The 25,953-nt window shown below is 40.9% G+C and overlaps 1 protein-coding gene across 2 annotated transcripts in view; it reads left to right on the top strand.

Moving 5' to 3' along the window:
• Window positions 264-25,953, top strand: part of CCNB2 (cyclin B2) — a 35,172-nt gene continuing 9,482 nt past the window's right edge. Inside the window, exons 1-7 of one of the 2 annotated variants that reach the window (XM_021082593.1) lie at window positions 264-433; window positions 3,475-3,594; window positions 3,709-3,822; window positions 14,449-14,613; window positions 14,716-14,874; window positions 17,672-17,908; window positions 18,201-18,341. In XM_021082593.1, the coding sequence (XP_020938252.1) occupies window positions 410-433; window positions 3,475-3,594; window positions 3,709-3,822; window positions 14,449-14,613; window positions 14,716-14,874; window positions 17,672-17,908; window positions 18,201-18,341 (960 nt within the window). In that variant the 5' untranslated portion in view covers window positions 264-409. Of the gene's footprint in view, window positions 434-3,474; window positions 3,604-3,708; window positions 3,823-14,448; window positions 14,614-14,715; window positions 14,875-17,671; window positions 17,909-18,200; window positions 18,342-25,953 lie in introns of both variants that reach the window. The other variant, NM_001114282.1, reaches the window with a different exon arrangement.

Raw genomic sequence — 25,953 nt, 5'->3', positions numbered from 1 at the left:
CCTACGTCTGCTTTCCAAATGAAGCATTTCATTTTTGTTTATCTTAGGGTCTGAGTTTTTTTTTTTTTTTTTTTTTTAAAGGACAGGAGGCAGGGAGGAAAAAAAAAAACAAAACAAAAAACCCCACAACCAGTTGTTACGACTACTAGACGGGTCTGGAAAATTCAGCCAATCATCCTTCGGGAATGCCTCTTGATTAGCCAATGGGAGGAGCGCGCCGTACGTAGGGCCGCCCAATGGGGGCGCGAGCGGCGCGGTATTTGAATCCTGGAACTAAGCAACTTGGTCAAGATCCGGCGGTGCGGGCCGGTAGCACAGTCGTAACGGCGGCTGCGGAAAGTAGTGCTCTTGGTTTCTAGACCGCGTCAGTGCCTGAGCCGGGCTGCCACTCTTGCCTGTCCCGTCCCTCATGGCGCTGCCCCGACGCCCGACGGTGAGTGGGCCGGTCACCCCTAGCCCGCACCGGCCCGGGCCCCTGGCCGCGCAGACTCCCAAGCCGCCTCTCGCTTCTCTCCCGCCTCATCTCAGAGTTGCTTCGTCCCAACCTGCGCAGCTTTCGCCTTTGTCTAAGCATCCCGGACCTTGGGGCCTGCCCTCTCCCGCTGGCTTCTCCTGGCCTTGCTTCCTCTCTGGTCCCGGTCCCGGCTCCTGGTCTGGCGGTCCCTGCCCGGGGCGCGGAAAGTGCAGGAATGCGCCCTGGGGGGTGGCACTTGTCTAGGGAGTCTCCCGAGCACCGGGCCTAGGACTCCAAGTGCGTTCCCCGAGGGCTCTTTGTTTTTAAAGAAGTCATTAAAACACAGCTTTTTGGGATTTCCTTCCTCTCTTCTATAACTCCATGCCTGCTAAGGTATCATTGATGGGGATGGAGGGAAGGCCTGAAGAAATTCCGAATGCTGTAAAGTGTTCTGAATGTTCGATCAAGCAACGGCCCTGAGTGTTTTTCAAACTCTTAAACATTTCGCTTTGTATGAATTTCCGATTTATTTCCGCACACGAAATTTTTCAAGGCTCAGTTCACTAATGTATGGGCTTGTCCTTTAAAAAAAACTAATTTCTTTATTCAAGTGTAAAAGAGATTTTGCATATAACTTGGGGCAATATGGCCAACTGAGAGAGAAGGGTCCAAATTCATTTATTTCATCCTCGCGAAAAACCAAGTGGTAATGGTGGTTTGGGTTTTTCTGTGTGGTTGAATTGCATCTGGATTTACTTTGTTCTTTGCTGAAAAATAGAGGGACCTGACACACCTGAGCGCCATCCTCCTGGCTATAGGCTAGTTAAAAGCTGTCAGTTTTTCCTTTCAAATGGATTTAATTTAGTCAGGTTTCAACCTATAAGCATTAAACTTTCAAACGCTTTTTTAAATTGGCAGTAACTGTTGGAAAAATTGAACAATGTGACTTTTAAGAATCCTAATAAATTGAATACATTCAGTATTTAGGGAATTCCCATTGTGGCTCAGTGGTAAGGAACCTGACTGTATCTATGAGGATGCAGGTTCAATCCCTTGCCTCTCAGTGGGTTGAGAGTAGTCTTCTCAGGAGTTCCTGTTGTGGCGCAGCAGAAATGAATCCGACTAGTAACCAAGAGGTTGCAGGTTCGATCCCTGACCTCACTCAGTGGGTTAAGGATCCAGCATTGCTGTGGTGTAGGTTGAAGATGCGGCTCAGATTCTGTGTTGCTGTGGTTGTGGCATAGGCTGGCAGCTGTAGCTCCAATTCAGCCCCTAGCCTGGGAACTTCTGTAAAAGGCAAAAAATTTGTTATTCTTTTGTAAATCTGAGTCAAACTGTTAAGTAATTTTTGTCTCATCTATTTCATAAAATTCTTTCATGGTCAGATTTTTTTTCCCTTCAAGAAAGGTTTGAGGAGTTCCCGTTGTGGCTCAGTGGTAAGGAATGGGACTGGTATCCATGAGGCTTGAGTTTTTCCCTGCCTCTCTGTCTATCCTGACAGGTCCATTCAAACTTCCTGTTGGGATATTTAGGACTCCCAATTCTTAGGGATTGTACATGCTATTTTTTCTCATGAAATGTTTATCATATGCAATAAGCTTTTTTGTGCGTGGAATAAAAAAAGCTTATTCTAACAACTTTTATTTCTAAGTATATTCTGTCTAAAGCAAACTAAGGTCAACTAACAATTTTTATTTCCATACAGTTCCAACTTTCTCTAAATTTGAGATAAAACTGTTTTACCCATGAAAACATATCTTTCTAAGTACCCTTAATAATATAAGAAAGAGTACTTGCTATGGAAACCTCATTGTAAAAGGCTGTATTTCTGAAGATCCTGTCTACCTGAGTGCTTATTTCTAGCGTGGCATAAGAATCAAAGCTGGTTTAGGTTTTATTTTTTATTATTATTTTTTTAATGGCTGCACCTGTGGCATATGGAAGTTCCTGGGTTGAATTGGAGCTGCAGCTGCTGGCCTCTGTCATAGCCACAGCAACACCTGATCCGAGCTGCATTTGCGACCTTTGCAGCTTGTGGCAATGCTGGATCTTTAACTCACTGAGTAAGGCCAGGGATTGAACCTACATCCTCACAGAGACAACGTGGAGTCAACCTGCTGAGCCACAACTGGAACTCCTAGTTTAGGTTTTAAACATCTGGTTTTTAAACAAGCAGACCTATTAAAGTTTTTAAATATTGTCTTAGTTGTACTTGTTACTCATCTGTCAAGGAAAAATTTTTTTTTTTTTAAATGGCTGCACCTGTGGCGTATGGAAGTTCCTGGACCAAGGATCAAACTATAGCTGCAGGAATGCCAGATCCTTTGACCCACTGTGATGGGCTGGGGATTGAACCTGTGTCTCTGCAGCAACCAGAATCAGTGCAGTTGGATTCTTTTTTTTTTTTTTTTTTTTGTCTTTTTGTCCTTTTAGGGCTGCACACGCAGCATATGGAGGTTCCCAGGCTAGGGGTCTAATCAGAGCTACAGCCACAGCCACAGTCATACCAGATCTGAGCTGCATCTGTGACCTACACCACAGCTCACGGCAACTCCTGATCCTTAACCCACGGAGCCAGGCCAGGGATCAAACCCGAAACCTCATGATTCCTAGTTGGATTCCTTTCTGCTGTGCCATGACGGGAACTCCCTGCTGTTGGATTCTTAACCCACTGTGCCACAGTGGGAACTCCTCAGGAAAGTTTTTAAATAGATGCCTTTAATATATAGGGAGTGTTAAAAAGTGACATGGGTGCCGTAAGAGAAATAATCACTTATCTATGAAGGTCTTAGTGGGATTTTTTTTAAAGTAGATAAGGTAGGTGAGTGATTTGCTTAATGTTATAAATCACAAGTTGCATTTGTAGAATTCCTAAAATGTACCTTTTCCCTATCAGAAATAGATCTCAGCACATTCATCTTCCCCAGATCAATTCTGAACTTGAATATCTGATGTTAGCAAATATTGTAAATTATCTCAGTTCTTCCTTAATTTTTTTTTCTTTTTTTTTCCTTTTCCAGGTGTCTACTGATTTGGAGAATATTGACATAGGACTTAATTCTAAACCTAAGAGTCATGTGACTATCAGGAGGGCAGTTTTAGAAGAAATTGGAAATCGAGTTACAACCAGAGCCACCCAGGTAGCTAAGGTAACAGCTGTGAGATCGGTACATGTGCACACTGGGCTGATTCTGTAGAAGACTGAGGGGCAACTCTGGCTGTCTTGCCCTATTCACATTTCTTTTTTCTTTTAGAAAGCTCAGAACATCAAGGTACTTGTCCCGCCCAGCAAAACAACAAATGCCAACAAGCCCTTGAAACCTACTGCTTCTGTGAAACCAGTACAGATGGAAATGTTGGCTCCAAAGGTAGAAGTTCTGAATTTACAAACTTACCTAACAAAGCAGCCTGTTTGGGGCCAGACTACAGGGGGTAACTTTGTGGTCACTGCAACTTTTGAGGAACACTCATAGTTAGGGCTCTACTTTGAGACAGCAGTGTAGAAAATGAACATATACATCTTTTGAGTGATGGTGCTTTAATGCAATGTTGTAACTTTGAATTAAACAGTTAATTACTTTAACAACCAAATAAATTTAGTGACCTCCGAGGAAAATTTAGTAGGTTTTATTAAAATAATTCACTGTAGGAGTTCCCGTCATGGCGCAATGGTTAATGAATCCGACTAGGAACCATGAGGTTGCAGGTTTGATCCCTGGCCTTGCTCAGTGGGTTTAGGATCCGGCATTGCCGTGAGCTGTGGTGCAGGTCGCAGACACGGCTCAGATCCCATGTTGCTGTGGCTGTGGTGTAGGCCGGTGGCTACAGCTCTGATTAGACCCCTAGCCTGGGAACCTCCATATGCCTCAGGAGTGGCCCTAGAAAAGGCAAAAAGACAAAACAAAACAAAACAATTCACTATAAAGGAGTTCCTGTCATGGCTCAGCAGTAACAAACCCAACTAGTATCCATGAGGACATGGGTTCAGTCCCTGGCCCTGCTCAGTGGGTTAAGGATCGGTCATTGCCATGAGCTGTGGTATAGGTCGCAGATGTGGCTTGGATCTGTGTTGTCATGGTTGTGGTATAGGCCAGCAGCTGTAGCTCTGATTAGACCCCTAGCCCAGGAACTTCCATATGCTGAGGGTGTGGCCCCAAAAGACAAAAAAAATAATTATAATTTACTGTTTAAGAATGAACTTGCTGGAGTTCCCATCGTGGCGCAGTGGTTAACGAATCCGACTAGGAACCATGAGGTTGCGGGTTCGATCCCTGGCCTGCTCAGTGAGTTAAGCATCTGGCGTTGCCGTGAGCTGTGGTGTAGGTTGCAGATGCGGCTTGGATCCTGCGTTGCTGTGGCCCTAGTGTAGGCCGGCGGCTACAGCTCCAATTCAACCCCTAGCCTGGGACCCTCCATATGCCGCAGGAGCAGCCCTAGAAAAGGCAAAAAGACAAAAAAAAAGAAAAAGAATGAACTTGCCCATGAAGATGGTGGAGGTTTACAATTCTGAGATTTTCACTCATGTAGGCACAAAGTAATGCCAAAATTCTCTGTTGAAAAACTTTGATTGGTTAAGCTCAATTGAAGTTAGAATGCTAATGGACCCACTGCCCCATTCACTTTCCACCATATTCAAGTTCATGCATGCTCTCATTCATAGATTACATACATTCATATAATTACAACGAAATAGGTACTGTTATAGTTGCTGAGAATACAATATAACTGCCTCTTTCTAGCTCAGAATATTTATATATTTATGTTTGAATTTTTTCAAAATAAAACATTGGATGTTTTCAAAAAATATGTTGAGTACTGACTAGACACATACAGTTGTGTTAAGGCTGATAAAGAGACATCTTACCTTGAGGAGGTTTACCTAGAAGGGGCATCTATACCTGAAAATTAAATATGTAATCCTAGGGCATGATGCTTTGTGCCCATAGGCAATGGATGACTGAATGTAAATTGTATCTAAAGAGAGGAGTGAACCTTGAGGGATGGAGTGGTCTGGGGAAACTTCCTTGAGTAGGTGAATTTTTTTTTTCTTTTTCTAGCCCCACCCATGGCATATGGAAGTTCCTAGATCAAGGATTGAATCTGATCTGCAGCTGCAGCCTATGCCACAGCTGCGGCAATGCTGGGTCCTTAACCTGTTGCGCCACAGTGGGAACTCCAATAAGTGGGATTTTTAAGGATGGAGAGAAGCTGAGAGGAAAGAGCACTTTTAGGGAAACAAAGCAGCAATAGGAATCAAGGCACCAAAGTGGGAACAGGCCTATAAATTATGTCCTTTTGGGCAAAGAGTCAGCAAGTCTAAACTGGATCAGAAGGTTTGTGTGAGAAAAACAAACAACGTTGGAAAGACGGTTGCAGCTGGATTTGAAGGCCTTAGAATTTGAATTTTATCCCATCAGGCAGTAAGGAACTGTGGAAAGTTTTGAGGCTAAGTGGTGAAAGCAGTATGGGGTGGCCATGGAAGGGACATTAATTAGGAGGTATTGCAGTTTTCTAAGCAAGGGCTGATGGGTGTCTTGAATGAGCCCAGATCTCCTAGGTGCTCACACATGTATCCCTATGTGCTCACACATGTATCCCTATGTACATAAGTGCTAAGAAACAACATCTGATGTGTTAGGATAATCCAGAACTCCTCTCAGGGACATCATCCTGTAATGAGAAGGAATTCGTTGTATATTCTGCTTGGAGTGGAGGAGAGAGACCCTTAATTAAGCATTTGAGTATTTAAGAAACTGTTTAGGGAATAAATTAATAAAATATAGGTAATGCAAGAGAGTGAGGTAGCTTTGTGGAAGTCATCTCATTTAGCTTTAGATTTGTTGAAGTAACAGAGATAGCCATTGGGAAATGCAGTTGGCAATGTGCCAGCAAAATCTAACAGAGAGGAACAGATTTGCAAACCTGCTACTTAGAGGCGGTGATTGCAAGCATGTTGCTGTTGATGAGACAGGAAGAAGAAAGCTTTGATTCTAGAACTAAATACTCAAGATCAACCTTCCTAAAGGCCTTTCCTTGGAAGTTTCTCAAGACCTCCTAAATACCAAACCCAGAGCAGCTTTTCAGGCCTTGATCTCCTGGCCATTATGACGGATTGAATGTGATTGCTCCCACATGTCAGAAGGGTGGCTTGGCAGTGTGTTTCAAATGGTTATTCTTTATACCCAGTAAGGCTGTTTTTAAAATTTATCCTAAGAAAATGATCAGTGGGGCAGTCAGGGACTTTTAAGTAGTGCTGTAATGAGTATTTCTTATTCTGTAGTAGGAGATCTGTTACATCCATTTAATGAAATACTATGCAACCATAAATGACATGTTTCAGTAGAATATTTTAAGATGTCAAAATGCATGTTACAATGGTAGAAAAATCAGATTATAACAATATAATGCAGTGCAATACCAGATTTAAAGGTATGCATTTGCATGTAAAATATTGATGGTGGTTATTCTTGAGTGTTATGTGGGACTTAAAATTGATTTTCATTTTCCTCCTTAAAATGTTCAGACTTATCACCATAGGGACTACTGCTACTCAAATTAGGGAATAAAAAAAGGAGAATTAAAAAAAAAACAAAAACCCAAAAACGTTATGAACAGAGTAAATGAGAAATTTCCTTCTGTAACCTCCACTCTTCGAGTCCCTTTACTCCACATCTGGCTGACTCCTTTTCCCTTTAGCTTCCTGACAAGATTGAGGCTGTTATATTTCAGATAAATACCTATAGCTCATATAAAAATCACTTCCATGGTTGAAACATGCTTCTAATTTTAGAAGACAGCAGGGATTAACAAACAATAATCACTTCCAATTCAAATACACTTTTCTCTGAGAAAACATTACAGAAGAGACCGACTGTTAATTCCACAGTTGAGGGGAGGCTCACCTCCTGGCAAATAAGCCTCTCTGGAGCCCTGTCTTGGGTCAGCCCTTGGCTTTTAGTTTGTATCTGCTCTATCTGCAGAGTAATAGCCATTTTTTTCTTTCAACCTGTCCCTGGAGGTGTGGAAATACCAGTTGGGCACAGTTTCTAGCAGCACTAAGGCCTAGAAAGCTTATAATATGAACTAGATGTTCCCAGATTTCTAACCAAATAGATACCATCTTTGTAAAAGTGGAGAACAGGTTTCTTTCTTGTAGCAAATGAAGTGACTAAATCACAGAGGGCCCTGGGTGAAACTCTGAAAGGGCCCGAGCTATTCACAGGTATTTGCAGAAGCTTATGGTCCTGCAGTTTTTGGAGAAAACTGTTTCTAGCTGACTCATGTGGGTTTGGGAAGCACTGGGTGGTTTGAAAGGCAAGGCTTTTTACTAGCCCCTTGCTTGCTGGCATTGGGGAAACAGGTGAGCAAACCATTGATCCTATCCCCAGGAAGCCCCCACTCAAGCCAGCAACTGCAGAGTAAAAGAGTAACACCCTATAGCAGAGGTAGAGGCAAGCTTAGGAGATGTGCTGGGGAGTGGAAGCTAGAAATTCCAATGGGGTTTTAGATTTATGGACTGGATTTAAACACTCAATTTAGTGATGGTCATTGTTCAAGTATAAGAATCTTTTATGTCCTAACTTTCTCTAAAGCAAAAGCCATACGTGAAAGGAAATAAGCCCACATTAAAAAAAGTTCCTTTTATTTTTATTTATTTTTTATTTATTTTTTTGATGAGTCCAGTGACCATTTTATTTTATTTATTTATTTTTCTTTTATTTTCCCACGGTATAGCAAGGGGATCAAGTTATCCTTACATGTATACATTTTTCCCCCCACCCTTTGTTCTGTTGCAACATGAGTATCTAGACATAGTTCTCAATGCTACTCAGCAGCATCTCCTTATAAATCTATTCTAAGTTGTATCTGATAACCCCAAGCACCCGATCCCTCCCACTCCCTCCCTCTCCCATCAGGCAGCCACAAGTCTATTTTCCAAGTCCATGATTTTCTTTTCTGTGGAGATGTTCATTTGTGCTGTATATTAGATTCCAGTTATAAGTGATATCATATGTTATTTGTCTTTGTCTTTCTGGCTCATTTCACTCAGTATGAGATTCTCTAGTTCCATCCATGTTGCTGCAAATGGCATTATTTCATTCTTTTTTATGGCTGAGTAGTATTCCACTGTGTATATATACACCACATCTTCCGAATCCAATCATCTGTTGATGGACATTTGGGTTGTTTCCACGTCCTGGCTATTGTGAATAGTGCTGCAATGAACATGTGGGTGCATGTGTCTCTTTTAAGTAGAGTTTTGTCCGGATAGATGCCCAAGAGTGGGATTGCTGGGTCATATGGAAGTTCTATGTATAAATTTCTAAGGTATCTTCCCCTTTTATTTTTAATTACACAAGAAACATAGTCTTAAAAAAGCAAAAAGCAGGAATATGTAGAATACATAAACTTAAAGTTCAGTTCATGTTTACCACTCTCCCTACCCCCCAAATTCCACTCCACTGCATTCCCTAAAGCTAGTCATGGTACCTGATTTTGCTTTTCTACAATTGAATACACCTGTATATGCATGTGTACACACTTAATGCTACAAAACATGAACTGTCAGATCCGAATTAAGTTTTTCTTAGAGTCCTTCCTTACTGCCCTGAATTGCCATTGTTTATCAATTATAATTTAGTAAGTAAACGAACCCTGTATTTTGCCAAAACTTGTGTTAATCCCTGTATACTTGCATATTCATATTAGTCTGTTCTCTTAGCAGACCTAAGTAAAGTAAATGTAGGTACTAGAACTTCCATAGACTACTCACACTCCACCCATCCCCTGCCAAACAGCAGCTTTTCAGGGTCCACAAAATCTCACAGATTTATTGTTTTCTGATAGAACTTTTCTGTTCTGATCCACAGCAGTCTTGAATTTAATTCGAAGGTTTTTGTCCTCAGACTACTTTTGTGATGGTTAACTAGCTCATGTGTTTTTTTTTTTTTATTTTTTATTTATTTATTTTTTTTTAAATTTTTTTTGTCTTTTGTCTTTTTGTCTGTTGTTGTTGTTGTTGCTATTTCTTGGGCCGCTCCTGCGGCATATGGAGGTTCCCAGGCTAGGGGTCCAATTGGAGCTGTAGCCACCGGCCTACGCCAGAGCCACAGCAACGCGGGATCCGAGCCGCGTCTGCAACCTACACCACAGCTCACAGCAACGCCGGATCGTTAACCCACTGAGCAAGGGCAGGGACCGAACCCGCAACCTCATGGTTCCTAGTCGGATTCGTTAACCACTGCGCCACAACGGGAACTCCCTCATGTGTTTTTTAACCTTTGCACACAGCAGACATTGGGCAGGATTGCACAACTGGCCCACGGGGGCTTAGGCTATAATCTACAAAGGGTCTTAGAAAGGATTTTAGAATAATTAGATTATATTGGAGTCCAAAAGGAATGCTTTCAGGAAATTCTGAATGAAGACCCAGAGCAATTATCCTCTTATTCTTGGTGGCTTTGGATATGGCTACACCCGGGTGTGCTTCTGAGTAAACACAAGTAAACATTTTAAGCTGTTGAGGCAGTCTGTGAAGCACATGAAGATAACCTCTGCCTTCTTAAACCAGGCTGCCTGGTGCTGGCTGCCTTTCCTGGGGAGAGTGATGATGCTTATCCTTGAAAAAGGTAATCTTAAACTGAAGTTACATGTGCTTATTAAAATGCACATCTTTTTTTTTTTTTTTTTTTTTTTTGTCTTTTTGCCTTTTCGCCTTTTCTAGGGCCGCTCCTGCAGCGTATGGAGGTTCCCAAGCTAGGGGTCCAATCGGAGCTGTAGCCGCTGGCCTACGCCAGAGCCACAGCAACGCGGGATCCAAGCCGCATTTGCAACCTACACCACAGCTCACGGCAATGCTGGATCCTTAACCCACTGAGCAAGGCCACGGATCAAACCTGCAACCTCATAGTTCCTAGTCAGATTCGTTAACCACTGTGCCACAACGGGAACTCCTAAAATGCACATTAAAAAAAAAATGCACATCCGATTCTAATCACTCTTGCTCGATTCCTTCAATTCCTTCAGTGCCTATACCATAGCCACAGGAACACCAGGTCCTCAACCCACTGAGCAAGGTCAGGGATAGAACCCAGGTCCTCATGGATGCTAGTCAGGTTCGTTTACTGCTGAGCTACAATGGGAACTTCAGTATTATTTTATTTTTATTTTTTGGTTTTTTTTTTTTTTTTTTTTGTCTCATCTTTTTGAGGGCCGCACCTGTGGCATATGGAGGTTCCCAGGCAAGGGGTCCAATCAGAGCTGTAGCCACCGGCCTACGCCACAGCCACAGCAATACCAGATCCGAGCTGCATCTGTGACCTACACCACAGCTCATGGTAATGCCGGGTCCTTAACCCGCTGAGCGAGGCCAGGGATTGAACCTGTAACCTTATGGTTCCCAGTCAGATTTGTTTCCGATGGGCCACGATGGGAACGCCACAGTATTTTATTATTTTAGTACATGTTCTTTATGGCCTAGCAGTCCTGTTAGGCTTTCCTTTGAGAAATACCTCTTATTCTCTAAAAAAATAATGCTTTATTAATACTTCATTACTAAACACTTTAGTGGCAAGAAATAGATTTATTAAGATAGGAAACTTGTGAGAGATGCAAGCAGGCAGGCAAGGAAGGCTCTGGCTTAAATTTTTAATTCGTGTGCTTTTTACAAACAATCACCAAGTCAGTATAAGAAAATACTAAATGTATACTTGCTTAGTCTTTGCATCCTCCTGTTTTATTCATAGGCTGGAATGTGCTTTTCCTCCCTTTGATTGCCAAACAATTTCTAAATTTAGAATACAGTAATTGATGAGAAGAAAACATTAGACTTGCACAAGGGTCTACTTGCTAAAGTGAACTATCAGCTCTAGGAATCTCTGAACCCAGGTGTCTTAAGTTTCTTTGAATATTTATTTCATTTTTTAAAGTTTTATTGAAATATGAGTTACAATGTGATAATTTCTGCTGTACAACAAAGTGATATTACACACATCCATTCTCTTTCAGATTCTTTTCCTATGTAAATTATGCACAGAATATCGGGTAGAGTTCCCTGTGCTGTCCCCATTGAGCAATCATTCTGTATACCTTGGTGTGCGTATACCAATCCCAAACCCCGAGTCCATTCTCCCTAACCCCCTCCTCCAACATTGTCCCCTTTGGTATCTATAAGTTGTTCAAAGTCTGTGAGTCTGTTTCTGTTCTGCAGTTAACTTCATTTGTATCCTTTTTTAAGATTGCTCATATAAGTGATATCATACGATGTTTGTTCACTGACTACCTTCACTTAATATAGTAATCTCTAGGTCCATCCATGTTGTTGCAAATGACATTTCACTCTTTTTTTATGGCTGGGTAATGTTCCATTGTATATATTCTTTTTCATCCATTCCTCTGTCCATGGACATTTAGGTTGCTTCCATATCTTGGCTATCGTAAATAGTGCTGCTGTGAACATTGGTGTGCATGTATCTTTTCAAATTGTGGTCTTCTCCAGATAGATACCTGGGAGTGGGATTGCTAGATCATGTGGTAGTTCTATTTTTAGTTTTTTGAGGAACCTCTATACTGTTTTCCATAGTGGTTGTACCCATGTACATTCCCACCAGCACTGTAAAAATTTCCCTTTTCTCCACACCCTCTCCAACATTTATTGTTGGTAGACTTTGAGGATGGCCATTCTGGCTGGTGTGAGGTTGTACCTCCCAGTAGTTTCGATTTGCATTTCTTTAGTAATTAGTGATGTTGAACATATTTTCATATTTTTTGGCCATCTGTACGTCTACTTCGGAGAGATGACTTGTTAGATTTGCCAATTTTTTGATTGGATTTTTTTTTTTTTTTTTTTTTTTCCTATTGAGCTGCAGTAGGTGTTTGTATATTTTGGAAATTAACCCCTTGTCAGTCACGTCATTTCCAAATATTTTCTCCCATTCTGTGTGTTTTATCATTTTGTTTGTGGTTTCCTTTGCTGTGCAAAAACTTTTAAATTTAATTAGGTTGCATTTGTGTATTTTGGTTTATATTTTCATTACTCTAGGAGATGGATCTGAGAAGATATTGCTATGCTTTATATCAGAGGGTGTTTGGCCTATGTTTTCATCGAAGAGTTTCATAGTATTCAGTCTTTTTAGTTTTTTTTTTTTTTTTTTTGTCTTTTTGCTATTTCTTGGGCTGCTCCCACGGCATATGGAGGTTCCCAGGCTAGGGGTTGAATCGGAGCTGTAGCCACCGGCCTACGCCAGAGCCACAGCAACGCGGGATCTGAGCCGCATCTGCAACCTACACCACAGCTCATGGCAACGCTGGATCATTAACCCACTGAGCAAGGGCAGGGACCGAACCCGCAACCTCATGGTTCCTAGTCGGATTCGTTAACCACTGCACCACGATGGGAACTCCAGTCTTTTTAGTTTTGAGTTTATCTTTGTGTATGGTGTGGAGAATGTTCTAATTTCATTCTTTTGAATGTAGCTGTCCAGTTTCCCATCACCACCTATTGAAGAGACTCAATAAATATTTCTTGAGCACCTACTGTGTGTCAGGGATGACCCTAGGCATTTGAGATACCTCAGTGGACAGAATCAATTTGTACTGATTGAGGTAGACACATCATATGTAAGCGAACTCTGAGGTATATTAGGTCGTAGATTCTCTGCAGAAAAAAATCTATAAGAGAGATGAAACATTTGTGTGGGAGGAATAGGAGACAGATGGTAATTTTAATAGGAGTCAGAATAGACCTCATTGAGAAGGTGGCATTTAAGAAAACTTGAAGTTGAGGAAATTACCCATATGACTAGTCAGAATGGCCATCATTAACAAGTCCACAAATAACAAATGCTGGAGAGAGTGTGGAGAAAAGGGAGCTCTCCTGCACTTTTGGTGGAAATGTAAATTGGTACAACCACTATGGAAAACAGTATGGAGGTACCTCAGAAAACTAAATATAGAACTACCATATGACCCAGCAATCCCACTCTTGGGCAAGTATCCAGACAAAACTTTCCTTGAAAAAGACACATTCACCTGTAGTCGTATTCACAGTAGCCAAGACATGGAAACAATCTAAATGTCTGTCGACAGATGAATGGGTTAAGAAGATGTGGTATATATACACAGTGGAATACTACTCAGCCATAAAAAAGAATGAAATAATGCCATTTGCAGCAACATGGATGGGACTAGAGACTCTCATACTGAGTGAAGTGAGTCAGAAAGAGAAGGACAAATACCACATAATATCGCATATCTGTAATCTAATACATGGCACAAATGAAACTCCAGAGAAAAGAAACTCATGGACATGGAGAACAGATTTGTGGTTGCCAAGGGGGAGGGGGAGGGAGTGGGAGAGGGAGTGGAATGGCCTGGCAATTTGGGATTAATAGATGCAAACTATTGCCTTTGGAATGGAAAAACTGTGAGATCCTGCTGTATAGCACTGGGAACTATATCTAGTTACTTATGATGAAGAATGATAATGTGAGAAAAAATGTATATATGTATGTGTGACTGAGTCACTTTGCTGTACAGTAGAAAATTGACAGAATGTTGTAAACCAGCTATAATGGAAAAAAATAAAAACCATTAAAAATTAAAAAAAAATTACCCTTATGAACACAGGGACAAGAACTTTCTGGGAAGAGGAAGCTTGCTTTGTGGTGGGGGAGGTCTGGCCAGGAGGTGGGAATAAAGCTGATTGAGGGGAGAGAAGTAGGAGATAGGTCAGCAGTAGAGGAGGGAGGGCCAGCTCATGCAGGGCCCAGAGACCATCGTGAGGACTTAGATTTTCACTTTGAGTGAAACAGGAGTATATCTCCAAAAAGTTTACTATGCTTTCATTTATTCACCCCTTACTCTGAAATGTATTGTTTTGGCTTTATCATTTATAAAAATGCACATTATACTTTTAAACCAGTTGGGCCTGCATGGGTTTGCCATCAAGGCTACTCCTAACATAGTGATATGTGAATTTTGATTCTCCGATGTAGGGTCCTTCTCCCACACCTGAGGACATGAAGGAGGAGAGCCTCTGCCAAGCTTTCTCTGATGCTTTGCTCTGCAAAATTGAGGATATTGATAATGAAGATGGGGAAAACCCTCAGCTCTGCAGCGACTATGTTAAGGATATCTACCAGTACCTAAAGCAGCTTGAGGTGAGAGAGCCTTTGTATTGTGGTTGTACAGCTGTGTGAAATTTACCACACAGCTGGAAAGGAAATAAGGTTAGCTTTTTAAACTTTTAATTTCACCCACAGGTTCTGCATCCCATCAATCCCCATTTCTTAGATGGAAGAGATATAAATGGACGTATGCGTGCCATCCTGGTGGACTGGCTGGTGCAGGTCCACTCCAAGTTTAGGCTGCTGCAGGAAACTCTGTACATGTGCGTGGCCATCATGGATCGATTTTTACAGGTAAGAGTGCTCCACGGACTTCATGCCAGCAGCTCACTGAACTTCGCACTTAGGCATTGCTTCAAAAGCCAATTTATGAGATGCCAGGGAACTTAAGGTGCTAGAAAAGGAAGTAGTCCAAGTGTATCAAACTGCTGGTGATGCTGACCAGTGCTGAGCATTTTTGTTAGGTCAGCCCGCTGGAAAGTGCTCAGAGGAAATGCTGTCTTGGCACGATTATGCATCAGAGGCGATAAACCAGCAAATGGTCTAAAAGGCCATCTGAAGACTTTGGTGGCTTTGGAGGCTGGTTTTTCAGGCTTGCTTGCACGATTTTGATAGTTCAGTACGCTTTGGGAGTTCCCATCGTGGCTCAGTGGTTAACAAATCCGACTAAGAACCACGAGGTTGCAGGTTCCATCCCTGGCCTTGCTCAGTGGGTTAAGGATCCGGTGTTGCCGTGAGCTGTGGTATAGGTTGCAGATGCTGCTTGGATCCCACGTTGCTGTGGCTCTGGCGTAGGCCAGCGGCTACAGCTCCGATTGGACCCCTAGCCTGGGAACCTCCACATGCCATGGAAGTGGCCCAAGAAATGGCAAAAAGACAAAAAAAAAAAAAAAAAAAAAAGATCAGTTCTCTTTGGTATTGAACTTGCTCATCTGATGAGGAGTTTGGCCAGAGAACTTAGCAGTGTCCAGCCAGCTGTGGCATTGAGTCACTGTAGAAGAAGGAGGCAGCAAAGCTGTTTAAAAGAGGTGGAGGCATGTGTGTGAAGTGTACTGAGGTCTAAAGAGGAAGGTGAATTAAGCTGAGGAGTTCCCTGATGTCTCAGTGGGTTAAGGACCCAGTGTTGTCTCTGCTGTGACTTGGGTTCAGTCTCTGACCTGGGAACTTATGCATGCCATGGGTGCAGAAAAGGGAAAAAGGGAAAAAAAAAAAAAGGCCGAGAGGCAGAAGTAATCATCAAAATGTTTATCAACTGGTAGTGAAAAAACACTGACCAGCTGGAAGAAATGCCACTGCTAGTGTGTTATCTAAGTGATAGCCTGGCAGATAAGGCTTTATTTAAAGTCACATCATAACGGTGGCTCACATCATAACTACTTGGCATTGTCTCTATAGTGGCACTGGTTCAAGCCCTGGCCTGGGGACTTCCATATGCTGTGGGTGTGGCCACATGTTTTAAAAAAAAAAAAAAGTCAGGAGTTCCTGTTGTGGTGCAGTGGTTAATGAATCCGACTAGGAACCATGAGGTTGCGGGTTCGGTCCCTGCCCTTGCTTAGTGGGTTAACGATCCGGCGTTGCCATGAGCTGTGGTGTAGGTTGCAGACGCGGCTCGGATCCCGTGTTGCTGTGGCTCTGGCATAGGCCGGTGGCTACAGCTCCGATTGGACCCCTAGCCTGGGAACCTCCATATGCCGCGGGAGCAGCCCAAGAAATAGCAAAAAGACAAAAAAAAAAAAAAAAAAAAAGTCAAAATTTATAGTATAGGTATAGGAGTTCCTGTTGTGGCTCAGTGGAAATATATCTCACTAGGAACAATGAGGTTGCAGGTTCGATCCCTGGCTTCATTCATTGGGTTAAGGATCCAGCGTTGCCATGAGCTGTGGTGTAGGTCACAGACGTGGCTTCATTGCTGTGCCTATGGTGTAGGCTGGCAGCTGTAGCTCCATTCAGACCCTTAGACTGGGAACCTCCGTGTGCAGCCTTAAAAAGCAAAAAAAAAAAAAAAAAAAAAAAAAAAAGTAGGTCAAGTACAAATGCTGCTCAAACAATACAGTAATAATTGTGTTGCTAATAATAACCCTGAAGATACTGCAAAATACTAAGTAACCATAGGTTCATTGGTTTTCGTTATACAATCCTTGTTGGGTGGGGTAGATTTTTAGTAGATTTTCAATATTGTGAGTTGATACAAGAAAACCAAATTCTCAGTTTAAAAAAAAAATCTGTGTGTGTGTGTGAATTTCAGGAAAACATACCTACTCTAGACTGAGATTTTCCTAGACTCTGTAGCATCTTTGGAAGATGTTGCAGGTTGAATAATGAAAGTATTTACAGTGAGAATTAAGGAAATGCCTGAAGCACCCCATCCTCATCCCTAGGCATCCCTGAATTCCTGCTTTTTTGCTTGGCCTCATCTTGATTTAGACCATCTTGTGTGCAGTGGTGAGGCTTCCCCAGGCGCAAACCAGGAGGAGGAGGGTTGAGCAGTGCTGGGAGCTTGGTCGTCAGGTTAATTCTTCCCTGTTCAGCAATTGAATGATCTTGGGCTGGTGTTTGAATGCCTTCTCAGTCCATCCTTTTTTTTTTTTTGCTTTTTAGGGCCTCACCCTCAGCATATGGAGGTTCCCAGGCTAGGGGTCCAGTTGGAGCTACAGCTGCCAGCCTACACCACAGCCACAGCAACATCAGATCCAAGCTGCACCTGCGACCTACACCACAGCTCATGGCAACACCGGGTCCTTAACCCACTGATCGAGGCTAGGGATTGAACCTACAACCTCATGGTTTCTAATCGGATTTGTTTATTGCGTCACAACGGGAACTCCCATCAGGCCATCTATTTGTAAGTGGGGTAAAAATATGTACTTTCTAGGCTTTTGTGAGGATTCAAGAAGGTGATTGTTGGAATCTTACTGCTGTGCCCATTAGCAGTGAAGGTGCCTGCTATCAACACTCACATTCCTGTGCATCTAAGGGGTGTGAGCAGAGACAACATGCACTTCTCTAGGACTTGGTGTCCTCTTACTTTCTCCCACCCAGAGCCCCCATCCTTCTGTTAGATAAGATATCTGACACATTCTTCTTCGATTAGGTTCAGCCAGTCTCTCGTAAGAAGCTTCAGCTGGTTGGGATTACAGCTCTGCTCTTGGCTTCCAAGTATGAGGAGATGTTTTCTCCAAATATCAAAGACTTTGTTTACATCACAGACAACGCTTATACCAGTTCCCAAATTCGAGAAATGGAAACTCTAATTTTGAAAGAATTGAAATTTGAATTGGGTCGACCTTTGCCACTACATTTTTTAAGGCGGGCATCAAAAGCTGGGGAGGTAAGTGCCTCCAATTCTGTAGGAGACTTTATTTTGCTGCTTGTTGTCTCAAACATTGATCCAATGAGAAGAAAGCTTAATAAATTTATAGAAAGCATCTTCTAGATAAGCCCTATGTTTAATTCACCAGTTCTTAAGATAAAAGACTTCATGTTCGGTGCTTGTAACACACTGTGAAATACATCAGTACCTAGGATGGAAAAATGAGTTAGTGTATTTGAGTTACTGGGCCTTTTTTGCAAGAGAGTAATAACAGCTGTGCTTCTCACTGTCCCTGGCTGTTCTTTTGTAGGTCGATGTTGAGCAACACACTTTAGCCAAATATTTGATGGAACTGACTCTTGTTGACTATGACATGGTGCATTATCACCCTTCTAAGGTGGCAGCAGCTGCTTCCTGCCTGTCTCAGAAGGTTCTAGGCCAAGGAAAATGGGTGAGTATTAAATTTAGGAAGAAATTGATTAGGTATATTTTAGGCCCTCTTGATATAAAAGGCTTTAGTGTTTTCTCAATACTACCCTTGAAATAATTTTTAAAAGTCCACAGGCTTAAATGAGCTGCTTGGAAAGATTTGAGCGGAGACTAGGTGACTATGCCATGGCACACAAGCAGAGTTGTAAAGAACAAGGAAAGCCACTAAGAGCTGATAACGCTAAGATTTCTGGGATATTTTAAGTAAAACAAGCAAGTTGTCAAGCACAGAAAACAAAGCAGGGCCAAGGCCTCAACCGATTTACCCAGTAAAGATGGAGTGAGCCACTTTTTGGTTCATACAAGTAGCCTAATATACCAACTCCCCGGGTTATTTTTTGACCCACCAAAAAGGACAATAGCAAAATGAAAGGGGTAAGTGACTTCAGTGCAAGTCAGAAGATGCCCTTAGTGGACAATCCCATTCTAGACTGCCTCTAATACAGTTTTATAGTCTGTAGCTGTACCCTGAGATCAGCAGAGCAAACAGTTGAGCAGAACCTGGGAGGTGATAAGAAATGGTCTCATTATATATAACCTCCCACCCAGAAGCTATAGGGAAGTGAATGGGAGATGGTGTGGAGGCAGCACCTCCCATACCTGCCACCCCATCACGTTGTTGGAGGATCAGAGCATTTGCCAAGACAGATCAGATATGGTTCCAGCCTTTGCCTGCATGGCCTTCGTGGATACGTGGCAAAAATGCCAGGGCACCATTGCGGATCCCTTCACCTACACAAGCATATAGAATTTACATTTTATGTAAGAAAGAATGGAAATGAGAGAGAGTATATGTATGTGTGCTTTTCTATTTGCTAATTTTTCAAAAAATAAAAGTAGACCAGACATTAATGAAAATGGATGCCTCTGGATGGATATCAGGTTAGAAGGTTGAGGACGGGAGAAGGACTTGTGATCATAACCTGTATACAATGTAATGTAACTTTTTTAAACTTGTGAACAGTATGAATGTTTTATGCAAACTATAAACTGGTATTAAGCAAAAACAATGTCACTATATATTAAAATTGGTAACAGAACAGTGGGAAGAATTAATTCCTGTCTTTTTATTTTTAATTTCCTTAACTTATGAACACATCGTTCTGACTGTAGCTTGTTTTTTTTATAAAGTTATTTCATTGAAGTATAGTTGATTACAATGTTGTGTTAGTTTTTGGTGTACAGCAAAGTCATTCAGATATATATATATATACACACACACACATATTTTTTCCATTGTGGTTTAACATAGTATATTGAATATAGTTCCTGGTACTATACAGTATTTTTTAAAATTTATTTTTATTTTATTTTATTATTTTATTTTTTGTCTTTTTGCCTTTTCTAGGGCTGCTCCCACGGTATATGGAGTTTCCCAGGCTAGGGGTCTAATTGGAGCTGTAGCCGCCGGCCTATACCACAGCCACAGCAGCACCAGGTCCGAGCCGTGTCTGTGACCTACACCACAGCTCACAGCAATGCTGGATCCTTAACCCACTGAGCAGGCCAGGGATCGAACCCGTGACCTCATGGTTCCTAGTCGGATTCATTAACCACTGAGCCATGATGGGAACTCCCTGGTACTATACAGTAGAACCTTGTTTTTTACCCATTCTAAACGTATATACATATATATATATAATAGTTTACATCTGCTCACTTTAAACTCCCAATCCATCTCCAGCTACCTGCCTCCCCAACCACAAGTCTGTTCTCAAAGTCTGACTTAAATCACTTATTATGATAATCTTTAGGTTCTCCGTGCTGCTGCAAATGGCATTATTTTATTCTTTTTTATGGCTGAGTAGTATTCCATTGTATATATGTACCATATCTTTTTTATCCATTCCTCTATCGAACATTTAGGTTGTTTCCATGTCTTGGCTATTGTAAAGAGTGCTGCTATGAATATAGGGCTTCATGTATCTTTTTGGGTTATAGTTTTGTCTGGACATATACCCAGGAGTGGGATTGCTGGATCATACAGTTCTATTTTCAGTTTTCTGGGGAACTTCCATACTGTTTTCCACAATGGTCGCACCAATTCACATACCTTCTAACAATGTAGGAGGGTTCTCTTCTCCACATCCTCTCTAGCATTTATTGCTTGTAGACTTTTTAATGATGGCCAAGGTGGTATCTCATAGTAGTTTTGATTTGCATTTCTCTCTTAATTTTAGTGATGTTGAGCATCTTTTCATGTGTCTATTGTCCATCCATATATCTTTCTTGGCGAAATGTCTTTTTAGATCTTCTGCCCATTTTTTGGTTGGGTGGGTTTTCTTGGTTTTTTTGTTGTTGAGTTGTCTGAGTTTTTTGTGTATTTTGGAGATTAAGCTCTTGTTGGTTGCATCATTTGCAACTATTTTCTCCCAATCCGTAAGTTGTCTTTTCATTCTGTTTATGGTTTTCTTTCTTGTGCAAAAGCTTATAAGTTTAAGCTCCATTTGTTTATTTTTGCTTTTATTTCTACTGTCTTGGGAGATTTTTGTCCATGGTGTGAGGGTGTGTTCTAACTTCATTTATTTACATGCCACTGTCCAACTTTCCTAGCACCACTTGCTGAAGAGACTTTCTCCCATTTCATATTCTTTCCTCCTTTGTGAACATTAATTGACTGTAGGTGTGTGTGTGTTTATTTCTGGGCTCTATTTTGTTCCATTGATTTGTATGTCCGTTTTTGTACTAAAAGCAAGCACACTGTTTTGATTAGTGTGGTCTTATAGTATTTTCTGAAGTCTGGGAGGATTATGCCTCTTTCTTTGTTCTCAGGATTGCTTTGAAAATTCTTGGTCTTTTATGGTTCCATGTAAATTTTAGAATTATTTGTTCTAGTTCTGTGAAAAATGTCATGGGTAATTTAATAGAGATTGTGTTAAGTCTGTAGATTGCTTTTGGGGGTAGTATTGCCATTTTAACAATATTAATTCTTCCAATCCAAGAGTTTGAGATATCTTTGCATTTCCTTGCATCCTCTTTAACTTCCTTTATTAATGTTTTATGGTTCTTATTGTATAAATCGTTCACCTCCTTGGTCAGGTGTATTCCTATGTGTTTTAATTTTTTTTGGATGGGATTTTAAAAGGGATTTTTTTTTTTTACATTCCCTTTCTGATTTTGTTAGTATACAGAAATGCAATCAGCTTCTGACTGTTAGTCTTGTTTTCTGCTACTTTGCTGAATTTGTTGATCAGATCAAATATTTTTTTGTGTGGACTCCTTATGGTTTTCTATATATAGTATCTTGTCATCTGCATATATTGACAATTTTACCTCTTCCTTTCCAATTTGGATGACTTTTGTTTTCTTTTTCTTCTCTGATTGCTGTGGCTAGGACTTCCAATGTTAAGTTAAAAAGAAGTTGTGAGGGAGTTCCCTTCATGGCTCAGAGGTAATGAACCTGACTAGGATCTGTGAAGATGTGGGTTTGATCCCTAGGCTCGCTCAGAGGGTTAAGGATATGGTGTTGCTGTGAGCTGTGGTGTAGTTGAAGTCTTGGCTTGGATCTTGTGTGGCTGTGGCATAGGCTGGCAGCTATGGCTCTGATTCAACCTCTAACCTGGGAACTTTGATATGCCTTGAGTGGGGCCTTAAAAACCAAAAAAAAAAAAAAAAAAAGTGCTGAGAGTAGCATTCTTTTCTGGGCCAGGGATCAGATATGAGCTGTAGTTGCGACCTAAGCCACATTTGCAGCAACGATGGATCCTTAACCCACTATGCTGGGCTTGGGATCGAACCTATGTCTCAGCTCTCCCAAGACACCACCTATCCCTTTGTGCCTATCAAGAACTCCTCTTTTTTTTTTTTTTTTTTTTTTTTTTTGTCATATCCTTGGTATATGGAAGTTCCTGGACCAGGGATCAAGACTGAGTTTGCAGCTACAACCTACACCATACTTGAGGCAACACTGGATCCTTAACCCACTCTACTACAATGGAAACTCCATCCTTTCCTTGATCCAGATTTTAGCAGGAAGGCTTTCAGCTTTTCTCTGTGGATTATTACATAGAATGTGGGTTTGTCGTAAATAGCTTTCGTTATGATGAGACATGTTACCTCTAAAATGGATGTTGAGTTTTTTTCAAATGCATTTTCTGCATCTTTTAAAATGGTCATACGTTTTTTGACTTTTGTTAAGGTGGTGTATTACATTGATTTGTGTATGTTGAACCATCCTTGTGAACTTGGGATGACTCCCAGTTGGTCATGGTATGTGATCTTTTTTATGTGTTGTTTTGTTCCAAAAAAAATTTTTTTTTTGGCCTTTCCTGTGACATGTGAAAGTTCCTGGGCCAGGGATTGAATCCAAGGCACAACAGTGACCAGAGCTGCTGCAGTGACAATGGCAGATCCCTAACCCCCTGCACCATTAGAGGATTCCAGTCTTTTTTATGTTGTTGGATTTGGTTTGCTAAAATTTTGTTGAGAATTTTTGTATCTGTATTCATCAAAGATATTGATCTACAGTTTTCTCTTTTGGTGGTATCTTTGTCTGGTTTTGGTAATAGGGTGATGGTAGCCTCATAGAATGTCTTTGGGAGTGTTCCTTCCTCTTTAGTCTTTGGAAAAGTTTAAGAAGGATCAGTAAAAGTTCTTTGTGTATTTGGTAGAATTCACCTGTGAAGCCATCTGGTCCTGGACTTTTGTTTGTAGGGGGTTGGTTTTTTGTTTTGTTTTTTCAATTACATACTCTATTTCACTTCTAGTGATGAGGCTGTTTAAATTATCTATTTCTGGAGTTCCTGTCATGGTTTAGCAGGTTAAGAACTCTACTAGCATCCATGAGGATGCGGGTTTTATCCCCGGTCTTGCTTAGTGTGTTAAGGATCCATCATTGCTGTGAACTGTGGTGTAGGTTGCAGTGGATTTGACCCCTAGCCTGGGAACTTCCATGTGCTGCAGGTTTAGCTCTTAAAAGAAAAAAAAATTGTTTAAAAACTATTTCTTTTGATTCAATTTTGATAGGTTTCTGGAAAGTTGCCCTTTTCTTAGAAAGATTGTCCAATTTGTTGGCATATAATTGTTCATAGTATTTTCTTGAGGTTCTTTTTTTTTTTTTTTGTCTGCAGTATCAGTTGCAGTTTCTCCTTTTTCATTTCTTGTTTAGGTTCTCTTTGTTTCTTTATTGGTTAATCTGGTCAAAGGTTTGTTTATTTTCTTTACCTTTTCAAAGAGACAGCTCTTGGTTTTATTGATTTTTTAAAATTTGTTTTTATATCTCAATTTATTCCCTCTTTGATCTTTATTATTTCCTTCCTTCTTCTGACTTCAGGTTTGTTTGTTCTTTTTCTAATTCTTTTAGGTGGTAGTTTGGGTTGTTTGCGATTTTTCTTGTTTTTTAAGGAAGGCCTGTATTGCTATGAACTTGTAGACTTTTTGTAAATCCAGTCTGCCCACTGTATGTCTTTAGATTGGAACACTTAGTCCATTGACATTTAAGGAAATTTTTAATAGATATGTATTTATTGCCATTTTAAATCTTGTTTTCCAGTTGATATTGTATTTCTTCTTTGTTCCTTTCATTTTCTTTTTGTTTTTCCTTTTGTGGTTTTCTATTGTTTTATACTTGAGTTCTTTTCTTTTTGGTTTTTGTGAGTCTGTTTTACTTTTTCGATATGCGGTCACTCTATTTTTTAAGTATGTTAACCCCTTCCTATATCTACTTGCTTTAGACTGGTAGTCATACAGGCTCAAACACATTCTAAAAAAAAACCACAAAAAACCCTACATTTTCTCTTACTCTTTTCCCAACATTTTATGATTTTGATACCTACTTTTTATATCTTCTATTTATCCTTTTGCTGTTGATTGTTGTTATCATCACTTTGACAATTTTTTTTTTTAAATCTGTGTACTGGCCTATTTGAGTCTTCTGCCTAGAGAAGGCCTTTCACTATTTCTTTTAGGATTGGTTTAATATTGCTGTATTCTTTTAGTTTTTCTTGTCTGAGAAGTTCATTCTCTCTCCCTCTATTCTCAGTGATACCCTTTCTGGGTAGGGTATCCTGGGTTGTAGGTTTTTCACTTTTAGGACTTTGAATATATCTTGTCACTCCCTTCTGGCTTGCAATATTTTTGTAGCAAAATCAGTTAATAGCCTTATGGGGGTTCCCTTGTTATTAACTCTTTGTTTTTCTCTTACTGCCTTTAGAATCCTCCCTTTTTCTTTTTCTTTTTCTTTTTCTTTCTTTTTTTTTTTTTTTTTGTCTTTTCTAGGGCTGCACTCATGGCATATGGAGGTTCCCAGGCTAGGGGTTGAATTGGAGCTGTAGCCGCCAGCCTACGCCACAGCCACAGCAATGCCAGATCCCAGCAGCATCTGTGACCTACACCACAGCTCATGGCAACGCTGGATCCTTAACCCACTGAGCGAGGCCAGGGATCAAACCTGCAACCTTGTGGTTCCTAGTCAGATTCGTTAACCACTGAGCCACGTCGGGAACACCCTCTCTTTTTCTTTAATTTTGCATTTTAATTATAGTGTGTCTTAGTGTAGGTCTGTTTGAGTTTTTTTTTTTTTTTTTTTTCTTTCAGACCATCTGTGCTTCCCATGCCTAGATATCTGCTTATTTCTTTGGGTTTGAAAGTTTTTATCCATAATTTGTTTGAGTACACTTTTGATCCTCTTTGCCCCTTATTCTCCTTCTGGGATCCCTATTATGTGTAGATGGATGCATTACATTATCTTAAAGGTCTCCTATATATAGTGCTTTCTTTTTTTTTAAAATTAATCTTTCTGTCACTGTTCTGATTGATTTCCATTTTTCTGTCTTACAGACCATGTTTCATTCTTCTGCATTATTCCATTTGATATTTCTGGCCTTTAGCTCATTTTTTATCTTGGCAAATGAGTTTTCTAATTTTTCTTGGTTCCTTTTTTAGAGTTTCTGATTCCTTTTTACAGTAATCTCCTTGTCTATCCATAACCTTTCTTAATTCCTTCAGTATTTTCAATACCTCCTTTTTCATTTTGGTGTCTGTTAGACTGAACAGGTCTGTTTCATTGCTCTTTCGGGGAATTCTCTTGATCTTTTATTTTTATTTTCTTTTTTGGCTGCCCCATGGCATTTGAACTTCCTGGGCTAGAGATCAGATCCAAGCCACCTTTGCTGCCTACTGCATCTTTGGCAGTGCTGGATTCTTTAACCCACTGTACCAGGCTGGGGCTTGAACCTGTGTCCTTGTGCTGCAGAGAAGCTGCTAATTGCATTGTGCCACAATGGGAACTCCTTGATCTTTTAATTGGGAGTGATTCCTCTGCTTCTTCATTTTACCTGTATTTCTCTTACTTCATGAGTTTAGGAAAAACGGTTATCTTCTCTAGTCTTGATGGGCTATCATTATGTGGGAGCGTCCCAGTGTAACCTGTGAGGGATTAATATTTTTGGTGTGAGGACTATTTCTATGGATGCCTGTTGTATGCCTGTTATATCTTTCCTCAGCCAGTGTGTGCTGGCTGTTATCCCCTTGATGGGGGGTGTGATTGGTGTTAAGGTGACCAGAGCATGCACTGGATGTTGAGTGGGACCCCCTTTTTGTTCTGGTTGTCACAGCCCTGTCAAGGACAGGGTCTG

The sequence above is a fragment of the Sus scrofa genome, chromosome 1 (assembly GCF_000003025.6).
Source record: "Sus scrofa isolate TJ Tabasco breed Duroc chromosome 1, Sscrofa11.1, whole genome shotgun sequence".
NCBI lineage: Eukaryota > Metazoa > Chordata > Mammalia > Artiodactyla > Suidae > Sus > Sus scrofa.
The sequence above is the reverse complement of the archived record's forward strand: the minus strand, read 5'-3'. Positions and strand labels throughout refer to the sequence as shown.